The 21301-nt window shown below is 49.9% G+C and overlaps 1 protein-coding gene across 3 annotated transcripts; it reads left to right on the top strand.

Moving 5' to 3' along the window:
• Positions 1-13132: 13132 nt before the first annotated feature.
• On the top strand, positions 13133-16974 carry Vps37d (VPS37D subunit of ESCRT-I). Of its 3 annotated transcripts, none has more exons than XM_046422862.2 (4): positions 13133-13318; positions 14588-14759; positions 15241-15323; positions 15898-16974. In XM_046422862.2, the coding sequence occupies exons 1-4, from the start codon at positions 13181-13183 to the stop codon at positions 16252-16254; spliced, it is 750 nt and encodes a 249-aa protein (XP_046278818.1). In that variant the 5' UTR covers positions 13133-13180; the 3' UTR covers positions 16255-16974. The 3 variants fall into 3 exon arrangements, with proteins under 3 accessions (XP_046278818.1, XP_046278817.1, XP_046278819.1); XM_046422861.2 differs by having other exon boundaries at positions 15892-16974; XM_046422863.1 differs by lacking the exon at positions 13133-13318 and adding an exon at positions 13879-13981 and having other exon boundaries at positions 15892-16974.
• The last annotated feature ends 4327 nt before the right edge of the window (positions 16975-21301 follow it).

The raw sequence follows: 21301 nt of genomic DNA, 5'->3' as shown, positions 1-21301 counted from the left end.
GCACACCCTTAGCATAGTAGTCAAAGTCGAGGACAGGGACAGGGACAGGGCAGGTCCACAGTGGCCGAGTACTGCATTCAAAGCCCAGCCATGAGGCATCCGAGTCCTCAGAGTCAACTCCGCTTGGGAGGGGATTCAGGGCCTTAGCTCACCTGCCAGCTCTTGGGGGCAGGAGTAGGGCAGGCAGCAGTGGGCAGTCAGGGTGGACAGAGGAGGAGACTGATCCTGTGCAATGATGGGGCAGGTCCTCTCGACCCTGGAGCATCCTTCCTGCTCTCTACTGATGGAGACAGCAGAGGTGGAGAGAGTCCTGCTAAGGACAATGCAGAGTTTCCTGCTGGTGACAGGAGGTGCCGGGCAGGGGGCTGTGGCGGGTAATACTGGAGGATTGGGCTGGGCCTAGAAGAGGCCCTGAGTTGTGCAGGATCCTGCTCACACCCTACATTCATGCTGCCCCCTGCTTCTTCTACCTCTTTTCTGTCATCTGTCCATGACAGCCACCTCACATGATTTACTATGGGTCTCAGTGCTGCTGCCTTGCCCAGACACCTGTCCACATCAGGGCCAGGACCCAGAGAAGGAGACCAGTGATGATGCATGTTTGTGCGTGTAAAGGGGCTTGAGCCAGGGCACAAGCAGCCCTGGGGTACAGCCCTGCCCCTGCCTTTGACTGGCTCTGCAACTGGGTGAGGTCCTAATGGCATCTCCTAGGACCTCAGCCTCCCCATACACATAAGTGGCAGATTTAGCAAACAAAAGCCCAAGATGCCCAGTTAAATTTCAATTTTCAGATAAGTATTTTGTATCAGGATGTCTCCTGAAATATTTGAGGTTTGTTTGTTTATACCGGGGATTGAACTCAGGGGTGCTTAACCACTAAGCCACACCCCCAGCCTGTTTTTGTATTTTATTTAGAGACAGAGTCTTGCTGAGTTGCTCAGGGCCTTGCTAAGTTGCTGAGGCTGGCTTTGAATTCACGATCCTCCTACCTCAGCCTCCCGAGCTGCTGGGATTACAGGTGTGCACCACTGTGCCGAGCTGGGGTATATTTATATTAAAAGATTATTCATAATGCATATCTAACACCCAAACTTAGAACTGGGGATGTAGCTCAGTAGGAAAGTGCTTACCTAGCATGCATGAGGCCCTGGGTTCAATCCCCAGTACTGCAAAAACAAACAAACAAACTCTCAGATGTAACTGGACATCTTGAATTGACAATACCCCAGTGAAATAGAGGAGGCGGGAGGTTTAGACAGGATGTTCTCCCTCAGGACCCCTCTAAGCTCCAGCTACCTCCTGGGACACCCTCAGGTGGACCTGGAAATGGTTCAGAAAGCTGTGCCTTCTTTGCAGAGGAAGGGGCAAGCAAGGTGAAGAGTGGGTAGCTGTCATCATAGGGCCACACACACAGAGAGGAGGCAGAGAAGTGTCTAGAAGCAACCCAATCCTGGCCTGCTTCCGGATGAGGAAGGTTTTCATGGTGACTTGGATGCTGGGGAAGAAGGGAGGGGAGGTTAGATGGCTTCTGGTGATCACTTAATGGAAGCTGGGGAGGTGGAGGGTCTCCTCCTGTTGGGAAGAGTCCTGAAGATCAACAAAAAGGATCAGAAAAGATTCTCCAGAGTCCTGCCAGCCTGTCTCTTCAACTGAACACAAGACTGCACTGCTGAGAGACATTTGCTAAGGACTCACCACCTGCCAGGGCCCTTCCCCATCTTCCAAACCCTTCAGATGAGTTCATTCATCAACTCATTTTGTTCTGGTATCCCAGATGTGGAACCCACAAAAACTTAAAATGAGCAACAAATATACAAATATGTACTTAGGGTAACTTGGAAATAATTGTTATGTTGTTAGGGGTCTGATTTCCCCCTTTGGTACCAGGGATTGAACCCAGGGGTGTTCTACCACTGAGCCATATCCCCAGCCCTTTGTATTTTCTTTTATTTTGAGACAGGCTCTTGCCCAGTTGCTGAGGCTGCCCTCAAACTTAGCAATACTCCTAACGCAGCCTCCCGAATTGCTGGGATTACGGGGGTGGCCTGGTGTAGAAAGGTCTGTTTTGTTTGATTTTGTTTTTGTTTTTGTGGAAAAGCAATACGTAAATGACAGGAGCATTTAAAACCATTTTAAAATTCATTGTAAAGATGGCACAAACTCTACTGCAAAAGTTACTTCCACTACATGTTCAACTGGATAAAATATTAAGCACGTAACCAATATGTAATATAAGAGATACATTCATGAAAGCATTTCCTAGAACTGTTTTCATTTTATTTTGAGGAATTCTCTGTATTTCCAATATCAGATACTATATTGTCCCAGTGTCCTATTTATAGGACAATCTGTATCTTCCTTCTTATTGATAATAAAGGATATCTGAACTCGGTCTGGATTGTGATCTCCAACCTATTTTAAGGCACTTGTGTCAATTTCATTGAAATATTTGCAGAATTGAAAACTTGGGACTTCACCAGTTAATCCCTCCAACAGCTGGAAGAGATGTGTTTTCTCCCCAGTTTACAGATGAGGAAACTGAGGCATAGAGAGGTTAGGCAACTCGCTTAAATTCTTACAGGTCTGGATGTCCTGGCTCCATTCCGGCCATGATCTTGTGCTGTCCCTGCACCAAGGGGACCTCTCATGGCACAGGGGGACAGGTGAGTCTTAAGTGATGCTGGAATAGTTGGGGCGAGGATCAGGGCTCCCGTGGAATGAGCCAGGAAGGGAGGACCATTCTCCCTGGCCGGGAGGGGAGGTGCACACTAGCCTGGCCAGGGTGGATGGGTCCTTGGGAAGCTTTCAGCTTTAGGAGAAGACCTTGAGAAAAAGGGCATTAGGTGGAGGATGTTCTGAGCAAAGATGGAAGAGGGGAGAAAATGCAGCGTAGGACCCGGACAGGTCAGGAGTCTGGCTTGGCTTTCCAAGTTTGAGAAAGGGCTGGGGAGAGAACTACGGAGGGACACAGGACCCTCCTGATTGGCTGGGTCAGTAAAGAGGGATGCACTGCAGGGAAATGCCCAGGGATCCCCAGGGGGGTGGGCGCCTCAGCCCTGGGGTGCCTGGGGCTACCTAAGCTGGGCCAGCAGCATGACAACCACTGGGTGGACCACACGGAGGACCCCTGGAACTTAAGACACGTATTTTGCCATACTTCTAGCATCGGTTTCTACAAAGGTCTAGAATCTCTATTAACTCTGAATCTTGAGCAAAATATCAAGGACAAGTCCACTGAATTGCATGAAGAGGATTTAGGGACCGAAGAGGAACGCAGATCCCTACCTCACACCGTATCCAAAAATCAACTTGAAATGGACACGCGACCAAAGTGTAAGAGCTAAAGATATAAAACTCTTCAAAGCAACCATGAGTCTTTGTGACCCTAGTTAGGAAGCGGTTTCGGGGAAGGCCGGGAGTGTGGAGGCTTCAGGGAAGGCTTTCTTGGTTTGAGCTGGAGCACCTGGAAGGAAGCTGACCTCCTAAACCAAACAAAGGGGGGAGAGGGAGACTCTGGGCATAGGTAAGGTCATCCCGAGCCTCTGACAAGGCAGATGGCGAAACCCCCTGGAAGGTGAGTGTGCTGACTGTGGGCTCATTCTGCCTGTATCATGCCTCCTGAGTGCCTAGCTTCGCGCTGGGAGAATATGATCATCATGTGGTGAAAAAAAATGCTCCTTCAACAAAAGGATGTCCTTCATTTTTTTTTTTATTGTTGGTTGTTCATGTCCTTCATTTTTTTACAGGTATAAAACCAAAACAGATACAAAAACTGGGATCGACCTAGATGGCCAATGATGCACCAATGAATTGATAAAGAAAATGCATATGTACCTAGAGGAATCTTGCTCAGTCATGAAGAAGAATGGAATTTGGTCATTTGTGGCAACACAGTCTAACCTGGAGGATGTGAGGTTAAGTGAAATGCCAGACACAGAAAGACAGATATGGCACGTGCTCCCTATATGTGAAAGCTCAAAGTTGGTCTTAGAGAAACAGAGAGTAGGATGATGGTTATTATCTGGGCATGGTGGCACACACCCGTAATCTAGCAAATTGGGAGGCTGAGACAGGAGGATGGCAGGTTGGAGGCCAGCTTCAGCAACTTTGTGAGACCCTGTCTCAAAATAAAAAATAAAAAGGGCTGGGGATGTGGACAGTGGTAGAGTGAACCCCCAGTGCTAGAATGGAAAAAAAAAGAAGAGGTATAACAACTTCTAGGGTTCTTTTGTAATTAGAATGACTACGGTGGACAACTGTTACTTGTATATTTCAAAATAGCTAAAAGAGAGGATTTTGAATGTTCTAAACACAAAGAAATAGTAAATGTTTGAGGTGATGGATTCACCAATTACCCTGATCTGCTCATTATACATTGTACACAAGTATTGAAAATATCACACTGTACTCCAAAAATATGTACAATTTTGTGTCATTTAAAATTTAAAATGTTTTTAAACAACCACAAATAGGCAGTGTATTGTTAGTGTACGTATAATAAGGAAAAGGACCTATACCTCTGTTAGAATGGCTAAAATTAAAAAAAAAAAGTTGAATAGTTGGGCATGGTGGTACATGCCTGTAATCCCAGCTGCACTGGAGGCTGAGGCAGGAGGATAGCAAGTTCAAGGGCAGCCTCAGCAACTTAGCGAGGCCCTAAGCAACTCAGTGAGACCCTCTCACAAAATAAAAAGTTAGTAGGGATAGGGGTTTAGCTATCCAGTGTTCCTGGTTTCAACCCCCAGTATGAAAACCAAACCAAAACAAAGACTTGTATATAACTGTCCACAGCAGCTTTATTTATTTTCCTAACTGAGAACAATTCAAATATCCATCAACAGGTGAAGGGATCAACAAATTGTGGTATGTCTGCCCAGTGAAATACTACGCTGTAACAAAAAGGAAAAACTGTTGCTAGATGCAATGATTTGGGAAAATGAAACAATAATTCTGTATTGAAAACACTGTATGATTTCATTTACATAACATTCTAGAGACTGCAGAGCAACCCACAGTGACAAAAAGCAGATCAGAGATGCTATCTGAGGAGGGAGTTGGGGGGAGGGAGAAGGGACGGAAAAAGGGATTATAAGGGGACACATAGACACCTTGGGGGATGATGGAGATGCTCCTTGTCTTGATTTTGAAGGTGGTTTTATGGGAGTATAATTTTGCCCAAACTCTTCAGATTGTACACTTTAAATATGCACATTATATTGTGCATTCACTGAACCTCAGTAAAGCTATTCTTAAAAAGCAAGGGAATCATCGTCCCCAAATTCAGGAGTGTGATTATGGTAAGGGCACAGCCTTGGACAGAGGCACCTAGTAGGTGTAAATTATTGTTGAGGTTTCAGTTATGCAGCTGGGTAGTGGTTTCACTGGTATTCATTATAGATTAATAAATGCATAAATAAGTTTTTGTAGTGTGGGGATTGAACTCAGGGGCACTCTACCATCTGAGCCACATCCCCACCCCTTTTTATATTTTATTTAGAAACAGAGTCTCACTAAGTTGCTTAGAGTCTCACTAAGTTCCTTAGAGCCTCTCTAAGCTGCTGAGGTTGGTCTTGAACTTGCAATCCTCCTGCCTCAGCCTCCTGAGTTGCTGGGATTACAAGTGGGTGCCACCATGCCCAGTTGATACATGAATAAATTAAATAAAAGTAGGGACATATGGATCAAAGATGAGAATGTATTAAAATACATGCACACACACATGAATTGGGATTGATCTATTTCTGTGTACCAAGGTTCAGATTTTAAAAAGAGGTGTGTGCTGGGACAACTGGATTTCTACATGCAAAAGTATGGAGTTGGATCCCTACCTCACACCAGATAACTCAGAATGGATTCATGACTGGAGTGTAAGAGCTAAAGATCTAAAACTCTTGGGCTGGGGATGTGGCTCAAGCGGTAGTGCGCTCGCCTGGCATGCGTGCAGCCCAGGTTCAATCCTCAGCACCACATACAAACAGGGATGTTGTGTCCACCGAAAACTAAAAAAATAAATATAAAAAAAAAGAAAAGACTACTTAAAAAAAAATCTAAAACTCTTCAAAGTAAAGGTGAATCTTTGTGACCTTGAATTAGGAAATGGTTTCTTAGGCACGATGCCAAAGCACAGACCACAAAAGAAAAAAAAATAGATAAATTTGGCAATCAAAATAATAGTAAAATAAGGGGCTGGGATTGTGGCTCAGTGGTATAGCGCTCACCTAGCACGGTTAGGACCCAGGTTTGGTTCTCAGCACCACATAAAAATAAAGGCATTTTGTTGTGTCCATCTACACCTAAAAAAAATAAATATTAAAAAATAATAATAGTAAAATAATAAAAAAATTAAAATGTATGTACTTCAAAGGATGGGCACCATTAAGAAAATAAAAAGACAACCTACAGAATGGGAAAAAATTGTAAATCATATATCTGATAAAAGACTAGTGTCCGGAGATATAAACCATTTTTACAACTCAACAGTAAGAACCCCCCCAAATGTCCAATTGAAAAATAAGCAAAGGCTCTGAATAAACACTACTCCAAAGAAGGCGTAAAATTGGCCAGTGTTATAGATTTTTTTTTTTTTTTTGGTGCCAGGGGTTGAACTCAGGGGCACTCCAGCACTGAGCCACATCCCCAGCCCTGTTTTATTTTATTTAGAGACAGGGTCTCACTGTGTTGCTTAGCAGCTCCCTGTTGCTGAGGCTGGCTTTGAACTTGTGATCCTCCTGCCTCAGCCTCCCAAGCCTCTGGAATTACAGGTGTGCACCACTGTGCCAGGCCAGTGTTATAATTTTGATCCAGAAGGTCCTTCAAAGTCCCAAGTATACAGAGGTGGCACTTTCAGGCAATAGCTGGACCATGAGCACTCTGACCATTGACAGCTGATAGGACTCCTGGGGTGGGACCCATTTGGAGGAGGTGGGTCACTGGGGACATGCCCTGGAAAGGTTTATTTTATTTGATTTTTTGGTACTGGGGATTGAACCTAGGGGTACTCAATCACTCGTCACATCACCAGCCCCTTTTTTGTATTTTATTTAGAGACAAGGTATTGCTAATTTGCTTAAGGCCTTGCTTTTTCTGAGGCTGGTTTCGAACTCACGATCCTCCTGCCTCAGTCTCCCTGCCATACCTGGCCCCTTCTCCTCCTCTCTGCCTCCAGGATGCTCTGAGCCAAGCAGGTTCCGCCACATTGCCCTTCTGCCATGTTGTTCTACCTCACCTCAGGCCCAAAGAAATGCAGCCAGCTGACCATGGACTCAAACCTCTGAAACTGTGAGCCAAAGTAAACATTTCGTTATTTTGGTTGCAGTGACAAAAAATTGACTAACCCAGCCAATAAGCCCATGGCTGCTTGATACCATCAGTCATCAGAAAAATGCAAATCAAATCACGAGGTCCCACTTTGCTCCTATTACGGTGGCTCTTTAAGACAAGACAGTATGTTGGCAGAGAAATGGGAACTCTCCGATGTCAACAGGGCATGTATCATATGATGCAGTAGCTTTGAAAAAGACGGGTCTTTCCTCAAAAAAATTAAACATTAAATTATCATATAGTGACTCTTTGTCATATACCCAAGGGAAATAAAAAAAATATGTCACACAAAATCTCATATGAAGATGTTCACAGCAACTTTATTTCTAATAACCAGAAGTGGAAACCACCTCATGTTCATCAACAAGTGAGTGGATGAAAAACTGTGGTATATACATAACATGGAATATTATTAAGCCTTAAGAAGGAGAGACCAGGGCCGTGGTTGTAGCTCAGTGGCAGAGCGCTCGCCTAGCATGTGTGAGGCACTGGGTTTGATCCCTGACACCACGTAGAAATAAACAAATAAAATAAAGGTATTATGTCCATCTACAACTAAAAAAAAAAATTTTTCAGGCAATAGAATAATACTCAGCCTTAAAAAGGAAGAAAATCCTGACCTGCACTGTGCTGTGGGAATCTTAAAGGTATTGCACACCAAGTATGATATGAGTCCATTAACTTGAGTTTCCTTGAGTAGTCAAATTCAGAGACTGGAATTTGGTGGTTGCTTGAGGCTGGGAAGATGGGAAAGTTCTGGAAGCTGATGGTGTTAATGGTTGGGCAACAGCATGAATTCACTTAATGCCACTAAACTGTACATTTAAAAATGGATAAGATAACCAGGCATGGTGGGCACATGCCTATTATCCCAGCAGCTCTGGAGGTTGAGACAGGAGGATCAGAAGTTCAAGGCCAGCCTCAGCAACTTAGTGGGACCCTCTCTTATAATAAAAAATTAAAAGGGCTGGGGATGGGGCTCAGTGGTAAGGTGCCCTTGAGCTCAATCCCTGGTATGAAAAAAAATCAAAATCCAAAAATGGATAAAATAGTAAATTTTGTTACATATTTACCACAATGAGAAAATAAAAATAAATCTTATACCGGAAATGACTGCTGATGGCTACAGGGCTTCTTTTGGGAGTGATGAAAATGTTCTAAAATTAATTGTTCCAATGGTCGCACCATTCTACAAATAAACAAAAAACCATTGATTTGTACAATTTAAGTTGTTGAATTGTATGACATGTGGATTATAGCTCAACAAAGCTTTCCTTCTTCTTCTTCTTCTTCTTTTTTTTTAAGGAAGAAAAGAATAGATCCCCAGAGAACAATGCACTTAAAAACTGAACCAGGCGGCGGAATCCTGTGGACAAGGTCTGCCCTTTGCAACTTTGCATGGTGGACCCCTGACAATCGCAGGCAAATATTAGGTACTTCATAAGAGAAAAGCTGAGGAAAATTCCCAGGACAAACACATTCCTGCTGCTTTTATCTAATTTTTATATATATATATATATATATATATATATATATATATATATATACATACATACATATATGGTAGTTGTAGATGGACACAATATCTTTATTTTATTTATTTACTTATTTTTAATATTTATTTTTTTGTTGTAGTTGGACACAATACCTTTATTTATTTATTTTTTATGTGGTGCTGAGGATTGAACCCAGGGCCTTGCATGTGCTAGGCAAGCGCTCTACCACTCAGCCACAACCCCAGACCATTATATATTTATTTTTATGCAGTGCTTCACCCGTGCCAGGCAAGCACTCTACCACCAAGCCCCAACCCCAGCCCTTCTGCTGCTGTTAATGGAACAGTAAGTACCAGATATCATGCTCATCCTCATCTGATCTCCCACCCACTCATTTTTCAGGAGATATCATTGAGGTTCTGGCAATGACAGATTTTCTCTTGATCATAGTCAGGAAGTGGCAAAGCTCAGAAGGGGACCCAAATCTGCCAGGCTTCAAAGCTGAGATCTAAAAACTGACCCTCAAAAATTCTTCAGTTTGTTAAAAACTTTCAGACTTACCAAAAAGCATAATATAGTATGCACCTGTGTATGTACCTTCACCCAGCTTAAGAGATCAAATGAAGGCCTGGAGTTGTGGTTCAGTGGTACTCACCTAGCACGTGCAAGGTCCTGGGTTTGATCCTCAGCACCACATAAAAATAAATAAATAAAATAAAGTTATTTATTTTATTTAAAAATAAATAAGTTTATTTTATTTTATTCAAAAAAAAAAAAAAAAAAAGAGAGATCAAATCAACCTCAGACTGGGGATGTAGTTCAGAGGTAGAGCATTTGCCTAGTGTGCACAAGACCCTAGGGTCAGTCCTCAGCACTGGGAAAAAAGAAATTAAAAAGTGAGGGAGAGAGAAAGAGAGATCAAACCATCCTTGCCATGAAATCTCCAGTATCTACTGCCCTCCCTACCACCAATTCCATATCCCTTCCACTGGGTAACTGTGCTCTTGAATTTGATGTTTATTGTTGCTACTTTTTTACTCTGTACTTATTTGCAAAAAAATATGTAGTTTTGCCTGTTCCTGAACTTTATATAAAAAGTAGTATCCTATGGAATGAGTATTTGGGCGGGGGGGGGGCACCAGGGATTCCAGGGACACTTAACCACCAAGCCACATCCCCACCCCTTTTTATTTTTTTATTTTGAGACAGGCTCTTGCTAAGTTTCTTAGAGCTGTGCCAAGTTGTTGAGACTGGATTTCAACTTGTGATCCTTCTGCCTCAGCCTCCAGAGCCACTGGGATTACAGGCACTTGCTAAGCAGCTTCCAGTTTTTTTGTAATTACAAATACTGCCACTGGGAACATTCTGTCCAATTGTGTCAGTCCAAGGGAGCAAGAATTCCTAAGAGTTAGTATTTCTTTTCTATTGCTTTTGTTACAAATCACCATCAAACCTGCAGCTTAAAATGACACAAATTGATTATCCTGCACTTCTGGATGTCAGGATTCCAAAATGGGTTTTGGCAGAAACTGAGGCACAGGCAGTCTTCCCCTCCTGGAGTCTCCAGGAGAGCATCTATTTCCTTGCTGTCTCCAACTTTTAGATGACTGTGATCTATGGCTTCCTCTTCAAAGCCAGCAATGTAACATCTTCGGATTTCTCTCTGCTGCCATTGTCATATCTCCTTCTCCCATTCAGACCCTCCTGCCTCCCTCTTGTGACTACATGATCCAGGATCATCTCCCCATCTCCAGAGCCTTAAGTCAGAGGCATCTGCGAAGGCCCTTTTGCCATGTAAGATCCCATATTCACAGGTTCCAGGGGGTTTCTTTGGGCAAGGGCATTATTCTGTCTAATATAGAGAGAAATAGCTGGGGAGGGGGTGGCACAAGCCTCTTTGACTTTCTTGTTTGTCAAACTGCTCTCCAAAGCCAGCAGATGCTCTCTCCCACAAGTCCTGCTTAGGTACGCTGGGTGTTCCTGTCCTCACCATCACTGGATAGTATCTGACTTTTTAATTTTTGCCAGCTTGATAGATATGAAATGCCTGGTTTCTGATAGATGTTTAGCCAAAAAAAAAAAAAAAAAAAAAATGGCGGTCAATAATTTGGCGTGTGAAAAAGAATACTGGCAGGAAGTAAGGAGTGGATGACCTTGACTAGAGAGAAGCCCCTGGCATAGTGGGAGTGAGGTTCAAGGCGAATGAATCACGTAATGGGGTGGTGGGGGTGGGGCAGAAAGTGGAGAGCAGAGCGGGAATTTGAAAAATATCCATGGGGAGGTGAGAGGGAGGTGTAATTCTAAAGGCAGAAATTAAGGGTGGAAGAGAGAACAGAGCGCGCCAGGCACCTTACAGGGCTCAGGGGAAGGTGAGACTCAATGGAGGTGAGACTCCAGCCAGGCATTTGGAAGGAAGAGAGCTGCCTCTCCTGGAGGCGGGAGGGAAGCAGGGCCCTGGGCAGGTGCTACGAATGTCCAAAGAGGTGAAGCAGGACCTGGGACAGGCTTCTCCTTACTGAGCAGTGGAGCTAGCTACTGAGCTGGGGAGGAGAGGACACTGGGGGTCTGAAGAGCGTGGGGAAAGGCTCACAAGCAAGGCTCTGGGGCTCCGGGCCTCACAAGAGGAGGAAGGTCCCATCTTCAGATCTTTTTTTTTTTAATATTTATTTTTTAGGTGCAGATGGACACAACACAATGCCTTTATTTTTATGTGGTGCTGAGGATCAAACCCGGGTCCTGCCCGTGCTAGGCAAGCGCTCAACCGCTCTACCGCTGAGCCACAATCCCAGGCCCACCTTCAGATCTTACCTTGACCTCCTAGGAGGAAGGAGGCTGACAGCCCAGGGTGTGAGAGGCCAAGGGAGGCCAGGGAAGGCACAGTGTCTAGGAGATCCCTGAAAGCTCATTGGAGACAGTGGGCTCCTGTTCCCTGGTTTATGGAATTCTCTGGTTCCCTTATTTTCTCCTTAATCTTCAGAACTCCTATTCATCCTTTGAAACCCAGCTCGGATGTCCACTGCTCTGACGAAACTTTCTGATTATCCTGGTTTCACCTGAATTTTCAGAGCAAGCGGTGAAGTGGAACAAGCTCACTCATTGAGGTTTGATTTAATATAAGTAACTTAATCTCTGACCTTCTATTTCCTGAGATGGGGAATGTCAATGGCCAAGCCCACTTTTTTTTAATGCTATTTTAAAAATATTTTTTAAAGTTGTCGAAGGACCTTTTTTTTAAAAAAATATATGTGTGTGTGTATATCTATATCTATCTATCTATTTAGTTGTGGCTGGCACAACACATTTATTTATTTATTTATTTTAATGTGGTGCTGAGGATCGAACCCAGGACCTCGCCTGTGCGCGAGCGCTCTACCTCTGAGCCACAGCTCCAGCCCCATGGACCTTTATTTTATTTGTTTATATGCAATGCTGAGACTTGAACCCAGTGCCTCACACATGCTAGGCAAGTGCTCTACCACTGAGCTATATCCCAGCCCTGAAAAGCCCACTCGTAAAGATGGGAATTGGAAGCCAATGTGTACTGACACCTGCCACTCTGTCTTTACTAGAGTAAGCTGAGCGGGAATGTGACTGCCTTAATCGGACAGCTCCCTGAGGGCAGGGACAATGTCCTCACAGCGTGTATAATTCAGTGCCCTGCACAGACAGGCATCATGTGCTCTCTGGATCCTGCACAAAAGGGAAGAACTGGGATTGTCTATCATTCGCCTGTAATGGGACTTTAGGGAGCTGACATCATCTCTGAGATGTTTCCTCATCTCCAAGGTAACAGTAACTCATATTGGGTACCAAGTCACCTACTACCGGTAAGGCATTCAACATCTGTGATCTCGAATGCTCCCTGTGTACCACCGTCCCATTTCACAGAAGAGCAAACTGAGGCTCGGGGAAGGCGAGTGACCTGTCCAAGTTGGCAGCAGAGCTGGAGCTCCTGGCCACCTGCCGAACTCAAATTCGTGCAAATCCAAGGGGTAAATGAGAAAGAGCCTTGCAAATTGTAGACAGCACTAGGGGGGACGGTTCACGCCTCCAGGTGAATGGTGGTGGGGCGATGGGGTGCGCTGAGAGGCCCTCCGCACCGCAGCCGACATTCAGCCTCTGGGCCGGTTTGGGGGTGCGCGCCGCCCTCCGCGGCCCTGGCGGCCAGGGGTGCGGCCCGCCCCCTCCCTGCCCCACCCCCAGCCCGGCGGCGCGGCCCCTTTAAGAGCGGGCGGGGCGCCCCCTGGCGGCGGAGCGGCGCGCGCGGCCGGAGCCGGAGCGGATCCCGGAGCCGGAGCGGAGCCGGGGCGGAGCGGGCCGAGCGGGCCGAGCCAGCAGCCGAGCTGGGGGCGCGGGCGGGCGGCATGTACCGGGCCCGGGCGGCGCGGGCGGGGCCGGAGCCCGGCAGCCCGGGGCGCTTTGGGATCCTCAGCACCGGGCAGCTGCGGGACCTGCTCCAGGATGAGCCCAAGCTGGACCGGATCGTGCGGCTCAGCAGGAAGGTAGCGCGGGGGGCGCGGGGGCGGGGGGCCGGGCCGCGGCCTGCCGGACCTGCGACCACCGCGGCCGCGCGGGCCGGGCCGGGCCGCCGGGGCGCGGCGCCGGGCACGTCCGATGGGCCCCGCGGGGCCGCCCGGGGAGGGGGCGCCTGGCCGGGCGGGCGGGCGGGGCGCGGGACCGGGAGGCGCCCTGCGCCCGGGGCGGCCGCGAGGCGGGTCCTCCGGCGGATGCTCGGGAGGTGTGTTCCGGGGGGCAGGGGCGGCCGTGTCGGGGCCCCGCTCGCGCGCCCGCGCTCCGCAGGGCCGGAGAGGGGAGGCGCCTTCCGCGGGGCGAACTCGGGGCCTGTCTGGCACTCGGGGCTCCGCCGGGGGCTGCGCCGTCTGGGCGCGGGAGGGGGCTTTGTGTCTGCCGCGGGGGGGGGGGGGCGGCTGCCGAGCGCGGGCCGCGCGTTCCGGAGGCCACCGGAGGAGAAAGTTGACTGTTTCACGGGCGATAGGCCCGGGCTGGGTGTCCGCGGGGGCAGGAGGCAGACAGGAGGGGCAGGTGCATCCTACAGGGGACAGATGGAGGGGAGTGCGTTCCCCAGGGGCAGGCGGGGAGGCTCGGCCCTCCCAGACTTCTCCAGGGCCGGGGGCCGCCTTCTGTCAGCCCAGAGCAGGAAGCAGGTGCTGGGGATCAGGGAGGAAAAGGGGGTGTGTATGCGCGGGGGCGTGGGATTCCACTGGAGGGCAGGGGAGGGGTGTGAAGGGAAGAGAGGGTGACCTGACTGGGGGTGCTGCCAAGGGACAGGGTGCAGACAGCACTCCGGAGAGTCAGCCCTGGGGTGGGAGTGTTTTCAGCACAAACACCTGAGGAGGAAGCAGACAAAGGCCTGGAATAGGAGCGAAGCTGCCCATGCATGGAAAATGGGACAGAAGAGGGAGGGGAACTCCTCAGGGACCCGAGCAGACATATTAATTGAAAAATTAAAAATTAACTAACATTTGTAGAGGCCTTCATAGTTTTGTTCACTTAAGTCTCACAATGACCCCATAAGACGGGTATTTTGAACTCGCTTTGTAGAAGAGGAAACTGAGGTCCAAAGAGGAGCTCAAGGCAAAACTGAGTCCCTGCCACCGCACTCCCTCCACCTGTTGGGCTTGCAGCCCTGAAGGTTGGGGCCTTGCCGGTGCCTTCAGCTTGGCCCACAGGCACTACTATGGCCCAGGATGGCAGCAAGGTGAGCCTGGGCAGACTCCCGGGGGCCCCTCTTAGCTCTTCTCTGCTGGCAGTTCCAGGGCCTGCAGCTGGAGCGGGAGGCATGCTTGGCCTCCAACTACGCCCTGGCCAAGGAGAACCTGGCCTTGCGGCCCCGCCTGGAGATGGGCCGAGCAGCCCTGGCCATCAAGTACCAGGAGCTTCGAGAGGTGGCTGAGAACTGTGCTGACAAGCTGCAGCGACTTGGTGAGGGGACATCTGGAAGACTGCCTGGGGTGGGGGAGCAGTTGGCCTTCTGGCTAGTTGACCAGAGCATGTAGTAGGCTCTGAAGGGTGGGACTCGGGCAGACCTACTCCTTGGCACATCTGAGGGGTGCTATTCCTAGCCTTCTGGAAAATGGAGTTGGGGAAGGGGCTCTAGGTGGATGGACCTAGCTTGGAGAGGCTGAGTGTGGTCCCAGGAAGTGGGAGAATTGGGTCCAATACCCAAATGCCCCCTGGGTATTCTGGGAGTCAAAGTCACTGCCTTCCCTTCTTCACTGAACTGGGGGCAGAATCTTATTGGGGAGGGACCCACAAGGTAATCACATGGGCACTGTGCAAATGAGGAATCTAAGGCTCCAGAGAGGAGACGGGCAGTGTGGAATCATAGTCAGTGGGAGAGTCGGCCCTTGGGGCTCTGGCTTGTCCATCCTAGCTGGTCACTGTGTCCCTCTGTGGCCCTCAGAGGACAGCATGCATCGCTGGAGCCCTCACTGTGCGCTGGGCTGGCTACAGGCTGAGCTGGAAGAGGCTGAGCAGGAGGCGGAGGTGAGGGGAGGTGGCTGGGTCTGCATGGGGACCAGAGGGAGACCCATCTTATCCACTCTGGTCTCATTACATCGAAGACTTGGGAGCTCCTCCTCTGGGAAGCCTGCCCTGAGTGCCTGGCCATAGCCCATTGTGGCTGTCTGTACTGCTCCAACCCTGGATAGAATGGCTCACTGTCCCCACCTATGACTTTTGCCCTTGATCCCTTGTGAATGTCTCAGAGAAGTGGAGTTGGGAGGGGTCTACGGGAGACCTGAGTGGACTTGGTGCTAGGCTGGGAGTGTGGCACCCCATGAGGTGAAGGACACAGGGGAAGAGGACCCTGCTTGAGTTCTCTTGATGAGACACCTGTATGTGCCCACCTCTGATCCTGCCTCAGCTCTGACCTGGCAGGTCTGGTGATGACATCCTCATTTTGGAAGTAAGGAGGGCATTTATCCCTGGTCACTCAGCAAGTCAGGCTGGTCCAGACTGGAACGCAGGGGCCCTTGTTCCCAGCCGTGGTCGCCATGGGGAGGGACTCTGTCCCTGGCCATGCTTCTCCCAAGCCTTCTCTCCCTCTGCCCAGGAGCAGATGGAGCAGTTGCTGCTGGGGGAGCAGAGCCTGGAGGCCTTCCTGCCGGCCTTCCAGCGCGGCCGGGCCCTGGCGCACCTGAGGCGGACACAGGCTGAGAAGCTGCAGGAGCTGCTGCGGCGACGGGAGCGGTCTGCCCAGCCAGCCCCCACTGCGGCCGCGGACCCCCCCAAGCCCTTCCCTGCTGCAGCTGTCCTGCCCACTGGGGCTGCCCGGGGGCCACCATCAGTGCCCCGGAGCCTGCCCCCCTTGGACTCCCGCCCAGTGCCACCACTCAAGGGCTCCCCTGGGTGCCCTCTTGGCCCAGCCCCTCTGCTGAGCCCTCGGCCCTCTCAGCCAGAGCCCCCCCACCGGTAGGATCCAGGCTGTGGCCCCCCAGTGGGGGGCCTAGACAAACTTGATTCGTGGCTCCTCCTCCTCCCCCACTGCCTGGGTGGGGGGAGGGGCAGGCCCCTCCCCCTGGCCTCAGGCAGGCCCTGGCCCTGGAGGCTGAGCTGGGGAGGAGGGTCACCCCAAGAGGCCCAGAGAGGGCTTGGGTAGGGTGGGCAGGGTGCTGGGCCTCGGGCGATGAGGAAACTCTGCCTTTCTTGTCTCCCTGGCTGGGGCCTCTGGGGTGACAGGCCAGCCCCATGGAAGAACTTCACTTACCTACAGGGCCTGGGGCCTGGGGCCAGGACGGTACCGCTTCCCCTTGGGGCCTGTCTCACTCTGCCACTCCACTGGGTGCGTGCAACGCCAAGGCCAACGGGAGTGTTTCCATCAGGTCTTGAGCCTACTTTTCCCCCAGTTCTGGGGCCCACCACCTAGGAGCCAGGTGGTCAAGGCCCCAGCTGCGGGGCAGGGACACCACGGCCCTGGGGCTGCTACGTGCCCTGCACCTGCTCCAGACCCTGGGGCAAGATAGGCTAGGGCTCTGACCTGCGCCAGTGAGAGCAGGCCACCCCAGGAAAGACCATTCTGTATTTTTCTGTCCCTGTCTCCTTAGAATGGAACCTTTTTGAGGGCAGGTCCTTGTCTTTGTATGTTCTGTCCCCAGCCCCGCTTCCTAGGGGCCGTCAATAAATGTGATGATGCGGATGACGCGCTGCCAGACTCCTCTCTGCTCCCTTGGCCAGCCATTCTGCGGGCGCAGCCTCCACAGTTCAGCCTCTGGGCCGCTTCCTCTCGAGATGCCCTCCCTTCCTCTCCACCCACCCAAAGCCCAGCGTCCTGCAGGTCCAGCACTGCTGCTGCCTCTTCTGCGAAGCCTCCTCTGGTCACCAACCTGTGAAAGCCCTTCCTAAATCTTATCTCCCAGCACTTCTGGCCAGAAGCACATTCTGCTCCACTGCGGCCTCCAGTTGCTCCACCTGTACGCGCTTTCTTTTCCGGGGTCTCTTGTAAGCCCAGTCAGGATGGCACCTGCTCCTTCTGGCCTGCCAGATGACCACCTCTCTGGGCGATGGAGTGTCTGTGGGACAGAAGGGCTTTGTCTTCAGCCAGGTGGAGACTGGAGGTCAACTTGGCTGATGAGTGTGGGCAAGAATATGGGTCAGCAGGAACATGCCCTGGCTCAACCTGGGTCCCGGCTAAGGAAAGGAATGATGTTCAGGGAGGTGTGGAAGTGCTTGCAGGCACAGGGGACTGTCAGAGTGCCATAGAAGCTTGCAAAGTTGGCCTGGTCTGGTTCGTGAGAGTAAGAATTGCACCATCTTGAATGAGGGAGGTCTTGGGTTGCTCTGCATCCCACTGAAGTTTGACACTACAAGATAGAGATCCCAAAAGGGCACCTTTGGAGGAATAAGGACTGGAAGGAGTGGAACTAAGTCCCAGGAGGGATCTGTTGAGAAACGCACGTGTGTGGTGTTTAGCTTTGGCATTTCTAAAGGACTGTACCCTGTGGTGCCAGAGTCAGAGGAGACCAATGGAAGCAGACCGCGCTCAGTCAAGGCCCTGAGTGCTGCGCTCACATGGAGGCGTCACAGTGCCTGACGGGCCTTTAGAGATTAGGCAACAGCTGGAGGAGCAGGCCCATGTGAGCTTCAGAGAGCCCTCTGGGCCAGTCACTTGCCCCTAGTAGGGGTACAGTTAAAACCATGAGTGCCCACTCAAGACACCCTGTCCCACCCTGGCCTCATTGCTCCATTGCTGAGACGACAGCGACTCATCAGTGAGGGAAACCTTCATTCTTGTCTCAGCTGGGACAGGTTGAACCTCTCTTGCCCTGGAATCCATTCCTCATCCCAGCTTCCAGGAGTTTTGATTGTAATCAGGAGAGATGGGGCTGAGGTTGGGCATGACCAAGCTTTTCTCTGCTATCGTGACTTGGGGAATGGCCTCTAGAGGCAGCATCTAGTCTGAAGAGGGCAGGTGAACAGCAAAGGAAAGACCCAGGTAAGAGTGGGACTGGGGAGGGAGAAGAGTGATACCATGGGAACCAGATGCGGTCCTTCCAAAGGCCATGTACACACCTCACCTTCCACCAAGAGCTCAGACCCACCTGTAGAGGGAGTGAGGCCTCTCACTGTTCAGCTCAAGCCTGGTCAAGACCTGAGGTAGGTGGGGATGGAGTGGGCTTCCTGGGTGGGCCAAGGGAGAGGCGAGTTGGATGGCTAAAAAACTTCAGGAAGCCCCTGGCTTGAAGGCACATGGAGTATTCTGGAATATTCTGGAAGAGGTCAGGCAGTCTGGGCCCTTCCTCCTTTCTAAGACTTTCTGCTTCCAGGTTCTAAGGCCCCAGGGAATGATCCTGACTATAATCCTCTGTGAAAAAGTACAAACTTGAGGGACTACATCAAGGTCCTTTTATAGACACTACTGCTTTTATAAACCCAAACCAAAAATACCCCCAAATAACAAATCTCCTACCCTTTGGGATAAACACAAAATTCTTGTTTCTCAGAAAGTCTTACATATGCCTCCTGGTTTGGGAATCACTGGCTTCCCATCATTTTCTAGGCTTCCTCTCTTGTCCAGAGATGGACCATCAAGGCTCACTGAGCTATGCAGGCCTGAGCCACTGTGGCCTTGCAGAGCCCTGGCTATAGGCTCACCCCAACCTTCCAGACAAGAGGTTGCTGAATGGTTTCTAAAAGGGACAAGCTGGTTGGTTTCCCCTTTTGGTGGACATGCAGAAAGACATTTCTGATATGCAAAAAGCCCTGGGTTCAATCCCCAGCACCACCAAAAAAAAAAAAAAAAAAAAAAAAGAAAGACATTTCTGTGCTCTGGGGACATGGTGCAAGTGTGTGGATGGAGGCCTTGTGTACCTCACCTCTTCCAGCTGGTGGGCATGTAGCAGCCTGGGAAGCAGTGTTCATCTAGGAGTGAGTGGCTGTTAACTTGGCTTCTCCCACAGTGCCCAGGAAATTAAGTCAGCTCAATGGTGGCAGACATTCTAATTTTTCAAGAGGTTAGGAATCTATTTTTCTGCAAAAATCTCCCAAGTTTTGAATGTTGGCTTAAGATATTTTAGGACACATCCCAGCCAAACAGGTTAGTTGTGGCCCATGAACCACAAATCTGTCTGCCCCAGGTCTTCTGAAATAGGCCTTCTTGTGTCTAATGCATCCCCTCCTTGGACTGAGGGTGTGGATGCTAAAGGGGCAAAGGTAGGGTGAGCGGGAGGTCAACCAGCCTCAAGATTAGCCGCAGGATCCCAGGCCTGAGATATGGCAATTGGAGATATGTCTAGAGTCACAGGACCAAGTGACCTCAGGACAGCCAGTGAGAGATGAACCCCCATATGGGCTACCTGTTGTGATGAGAGCGTTCTTGGCAATGCAAGGTCAGAAGGTCCACATACCTTAACAGAGGGACACTCAACTGCTCTGCACAAATCTCTCTGGGCTATAAGCTACATCCCAGAGCTGAGCTGGGGGGCAGGAGAGGCAGGTTCTCTGCCATGCTCTTGTGCATGGGCAGATGGCAGTATGTGACTTAATCACAGGCAGATGAATCGAGAGTACGCAAAGGCCAGGTTAGAGCCCACATTCTTGTGCACCAACTTCAAGAGCATGGATGGGGGTGGGGATGTAGCTCAGCAGTAAAATACATGCCCAGGGTCAGGTGTGAGGCCCTGGGTTCAATCCATAGCACTTTAAAAGAGGGGGTGTGAGGGCTGGGGATGTGGCTCAAGCGGTAGCGCACTCACCTGGCATGCGTGCGACCCGGGTTCGAGCCTCAGCACCACATACAAAGATGTTGTGTCCGCCGAAAAACTAAAAAAATAAATATTAAAATTCTTAAAAAAAAAAAAAAAAGAAGAGGGGGTGTGAGGGAGAGGACTGAAGGAGTACCACCACTGACCAATGTCCTTTCTCTTCGCCTGTTTTCGTGGGGTCTGGTGACCTCCCTGAAAGCCCAAAGGTTCAAGACTCAGGCTTCTCCCATTTCTCAAAAAAAGGAGTGTTGGTGCCAATCGCTTGGCACCTGTGAAGACCTGAGTCAATTGTGATCCAAGGGATGACTCCTTGGACTAAGGTTGGCTCCTTCTGGTTCCATGACAGAGGCTGAAGATGCACCCACAGGATGACAGCCGGGATCTCAGAAGAAAGTAGGACTCTTACTGTCAATGCTGGGATCTGCAAAGGGTTAGTTTACCCAGCAATAAAATAAAAGAGCAATGAGGGGGGAGCAGTTTGGCTCAAAAGGAACACAGTTCTGATCAACTCCAAGGACCACACACAACTGCCTACACACATGCATCTTGGTCCCTGCTGGCTGCCCAAGTCTTCGCACCTGGGCCTGGTGCCTGCTGCTCTCTTGACCTCTACTGTACTTGCACCCCCTTCCCCACCCCACTGAGCACAGCCTGAGGCAGATTTGGCCCTTTTTGCTAGTCTCTCGTTCTAGGTCCAAACTTCAGGGGAGATTTTAGTTTGCAACCAAAAGAAGAAAAATGACTAAGACTGGGCACGTCTGAGCCTTCCTGCAGGATCAGGACTAGGGGGATAAGCCCTACAAGGCAGAGGCTAGTGTCCATGGCAGCCTCCTCTTGCCAGGGCAGGTAGAGTAAGACTCAGACAATCAGGAAAGGGGGAGACAAATGTTATCATGGGAACCAGTTGGGGATCCTTCAAAGTCCTCCCACACATCTCCCTTTCCATGAAGACTCAGACTCAGTTTTAGGAACAGCAGGGATAGAGCCTCTCAGAGCTCGGTTGTGGCCTAAAAAAGACCAGAAGCCTATGGGGATGGACACTCTCAGAGTGCAGTGGTCCTTGTCATAGCCACAGGAGAGGCTGACCAGGTGGATGATGCTTAATAAACTTTACAAACTAACCTGTTTAGAGTTGCATAGAATGTTATGGAACGTCCCCAGAATTTTCATGTTGAGAACCATCCCCCCAGTCTGAAACCTGTAAAATTCTATGTTATCTACTGGTTCTAGGGCCACAGGAAACATTCTTGGCTGGGAGAAGAC

Source organism: Marmota monax, unplaced genomic scaffold (genome assembly GCF_021218885.2).
Source record: "Marmota monax isolate L192 unplaced genomic scaffold, Marmota_monax_Labrador192_F-V1.1 WCK01_AAM20220418_F8-fsc00237, whole genome shotgun sequence".
In the NCBI taxonomy this organism is placed as follows: Eukaryota; Metazoa; Chordata; class Mammalia; order Rodentia; family Sciuridae; genus Marmota; species Marmota monax.
The sequence above is the reverse complement of the archived record's forward strand: the minus strand, read 5'-3'. Positions and strand labels throughout refer to the sequence as shown.

Bases quoted from the DNA above. Each gene is read 5' to 3' on its own strand.
- Vps37d (XM_046422861.2), top strand. From the start codon at position 13,181: ATGTACCGGGCCCGGGCGGCGCGGGCGGGGCCGGAGCCCGGCAGCCCG. The intron at 13,319-14,587 runs GTAGCGCGGGGG...CTCTGCTGGCAG, and splicing joins TCGTGCGGCTCAGCAGGAAG to TTCCAGGGCCTGCAGCTGGA. The intron at 15,324-15,891 runs GTGAGGGGAGGT...CCCTCTGCCCAG, and splicing joins AGGCTGAGCAGGAGGCGGAG to GAGCAGATGGAGCAGTTGCT.